Below are 3,215 nucleotides of genomic sequence, written 5' to 3'. Positions count from 1 at the left end.
CTCTCTCTCTCTCTCTCTCTCTCTCTCTCTCTCTCTCTCTCTCTCTCCTCTCTCTCTCTCTCTCTCCCTCTCTGTGTGTGTGTGTGTGTGTGTACTGAAGGCATGGTCTGCTCTTGAGAACTTCTCTCCTTCCACTTATACCTCTGGTATATGAAAAGGAAAATAGGCAGAGAAAAATTTCCCTCTTTATACATTGGCAAGATTGCTGTCCTCTCCTTGAATCTTTTCTAAGGGTTAAGTATGACCATAGTTATCGTAAATATCCTCGGATGAGGATTAACAACAATAAAACAACAACAACAAAAAAGCTTTCCACTGAGCACATCTAAATCCTCCCTTGGAAGACTTTGGCTGACTTCCATCCCTCCCAGCCTCATCTCCCACCCAAAGGACTGCTCCATATATTACCTTTTTAGTGGCCTATAGCTTATCTATTTTCTCATTGGCTATTGCAACCCAACTCTGGAGCCAAAGGTGCAGTTGGAATTCATTTTCTGTATCTCCTAGGCATCAGGGACTTGAGATGAGGTGTCCTTGCCCTCTTGGTTGGGCCACACCACCTGGCTGCCTCTTTCTAATCTTCCTTCCTCTAATTTGGTCATGACAGGCAGGACAGGAAACCCAGTCGCTAGGCAGACACCCACAGGGGGAGCTCAGGGAATCACAGCTTAGAATGAAGGTGTCAATGAACTTGGCCTCAATGACTTTAGTCAATATTTCTTGAGTGTATCATTGCATCAGAATCCCTGGAATAATTAGTAACCTCAAAAGGTCAGGAAACAAGGTCAATCAGTACTTTATTCCACTCTGATACATATATACAAAGCATCCTATATAATAAAAGGCTAATATGCAAATGGACTGAACAGCAGAACGACTGGTCGCTATGATGTGCACTGACCACCAGGGGGCAGACGCTCAACACAGGAGCTGCCCCCTGGTGGTCAGTGTGCTCCCACAGGGGGAGTGCCACCCAGCCAGAAGCCAGGCTCACAGCTGGAGAGTGCTGTGGTGGTGGCAGGACCCTCTCCCACCTTCAAGGCAGGTGTACATCCCCTGAGGGCTCCTGGACTGTGAGAGGCTCAGGCCAGACTGAGGGATCCTTCCCAGTGCACAAAATTTCGTGCACCGGGCCTCTAGTCATTTATAACTGACCTGGATATACCATTGGATGTTATTTTTTCTTGATGAGGTATATCAGAGTTCCATTTCTAAACTGTATGCCTGTATCACCAATATAGGGTGTACACTTGAGTTGTTCTAAGGAGTACTCATTTAATCCCCACAACGATCCTATGAGGTATTTACTATTATAAACCCCAAATTGCAAATGAAGAAATTGAGGCACAGACAGGTTTAGTAACCTATATGTCTTCCATTCACCTTTGTATAGTTGAATGTATCTATTAGGAATCCAATTAAGATTTTCAAATCCATCATCAGAAGACATTGATTCTTAGTTTTCTTTTTCATTATTATAAATGATTATTTGAGATTATACTAACCATAATAAATTCAGTAACTTGTCCTTTTTGTGATCTGTAAGAGGTTATAGCATGGTCTTTGTTATACCCTGATACACCACAAGTATCTGTTCCTTGGAATTTTTAGACTTTAGTTATAAATCTGTTTCTATCAAATAGTAATTGTTCTTTAGGAACTATTTTAATCATTATTGGTTTGTTTGATTTTTCTATGTTCTTTTTGTTTTGATATTTTTTTATTTTTGTAAACATTAACTTCTCTTGAGATTTCCCCATATTATGCACAAGATTTTCTTCTAATTTTAAAATATTACTTTAATCCATTGTTATATCACTCTTCAGTTCTCTGGTTGTTTGCTAAATATGGTAAATTTATATAAGAAAAATATATGTAAGTTTAATTTAATTAATTCAGAGATTCATATCTAAAGAATTAAATATTTAGTAGTGGAATGGTTATTTTTAATTTTTAAATAACCTTCTTTGAATGTAACATTTAGAATAAAGAGTTGAATATGGCTTGATATTAAATATGGTGTTTTAAGTACTATTTTACTTTGTGATCTATTTTATATTTTTTAACTTTCCCTCATAAAACATTAAGTATCTGACTTTAACATAAATAAATTTATGTACATGTACACACACAAACATACAAGTCACTATTTTCATTACTTGTATTATTTTGGTTTATAAGATTAATTACCAAAATACTGTTCAATAATAAATGTTTTTGCTTGAGATTCTCCTTGTGATCTTTACAGTCTGTCACAACAAAACAAAAATATGCCAATTTACAACATTAGGGTTAGTACTGGTTAGGTAGTCCCTAGGCTCTCGATCTTATGTTTTGATAAATTTTAATAATTTTGAGAACCATGGATACTGGATATATAATGAATGTGGGGGAAAATATAAGCTCAGTATATTCTCAGAATCCATGTTTTAAAAAATGGATGGTTACAATTTACTTCATATACATAATAGTTTCACTTAGTATTTCAATTATTTTAATTGCATTAAATCTCTATCATCCCAGTTTAATTAGTAGGAAGACAAAAATATTTCTTTTTGGTGCCAATTGCCAAAATAGCAACTTCTTTTTACTATTTGCCTTTACTTTTGTAATGGGTATTGAAATATTTTACATAGTCTCAACTTCTTATGTACTTTTTGTGTGTGTGTAGTAACATGCCCTTCACATTGACAAAAACGTGGGAAACTGGAATAAACGGTTTTAAAAAAATACTGCTTAGGATTGAGTGGCAGTTAGCAGAGTTTGGGAATAACAAGTACTTATTACATTCTCAAAGGACCAAGGTGTAGGTATAATAGTTACGGCCTTTTTTCACCCCCCGCAGTGATCTATAAACGATGTTTGTGTAATGAACGAGGATGATGTTAATCCCAATCCCCACTGAGGCCGGGACTCCCTCTCCCTTCTAGATGAGTCTTTATCTCAGCAGTTGTGTCGCCAATGCAGGTCCTGCAGGTCTCTTTCGAGAGGTGCCCAGCAGGGTCTCGGGGATTACCCAAGGGAGTGGGTGGCTGAAGATGGGGTCCCGGGCCCCGTTATCGCCGTCTTCTTATATCGCAGGGCACGGAGATGGGGGAGGAGGGATGCAGCTAGCGGGTCGGGCGGACCTATTCCAGCAAGACCCAGGGAATACCCATCGCGACCCGCCCGCAGTCCCTGCCCCGCACGCCCCTCACGCCTTATGTAAGCGCCGA

General features: G+C 38.8%; 1 protein-coding gene across 1 annotated transcript in view; it reads left to right on the top strand.

Moving 5' to 3' along the window:
- Nucleotides 1-2,930: 2,930 nt before the first annotated feature.
- Nucleotides 2,931-3,215, top strand: part of CEP85L (centrosomal protein 85kDa-like) — a 90,987-nt gene continuing 90,702 nt past the window's right edge. Inside the window, exon 1 of the mRNA XM_015557787.1 lies at nucleotides 2,931-2,967. Coding sequence (XP_015413273.1) covers nucleotides 2,931-2,967 — 37 coding nt within the window. The remainder of the gene's footprint in view (nucleotides 2,968-3,215) is intronic.

This window comes from Myotis davidii, unplaced genomic scaffold (assembly GCF_000327345.1).
Source record: "Myotis davidii unplaced genomic scaffold, ASM32734v1 scaffold147, whole genome shotgun sequence".
NCBI classification, from domain to species: Eukaryota; Metazoa; Chordata; class Mammalia; order Chiroptera; family Vespertilionidae; genus Myotis; species Myotis davidii.
This window is presented reverse-complemented; position numbering and strand designations above follow the sequence as displayed.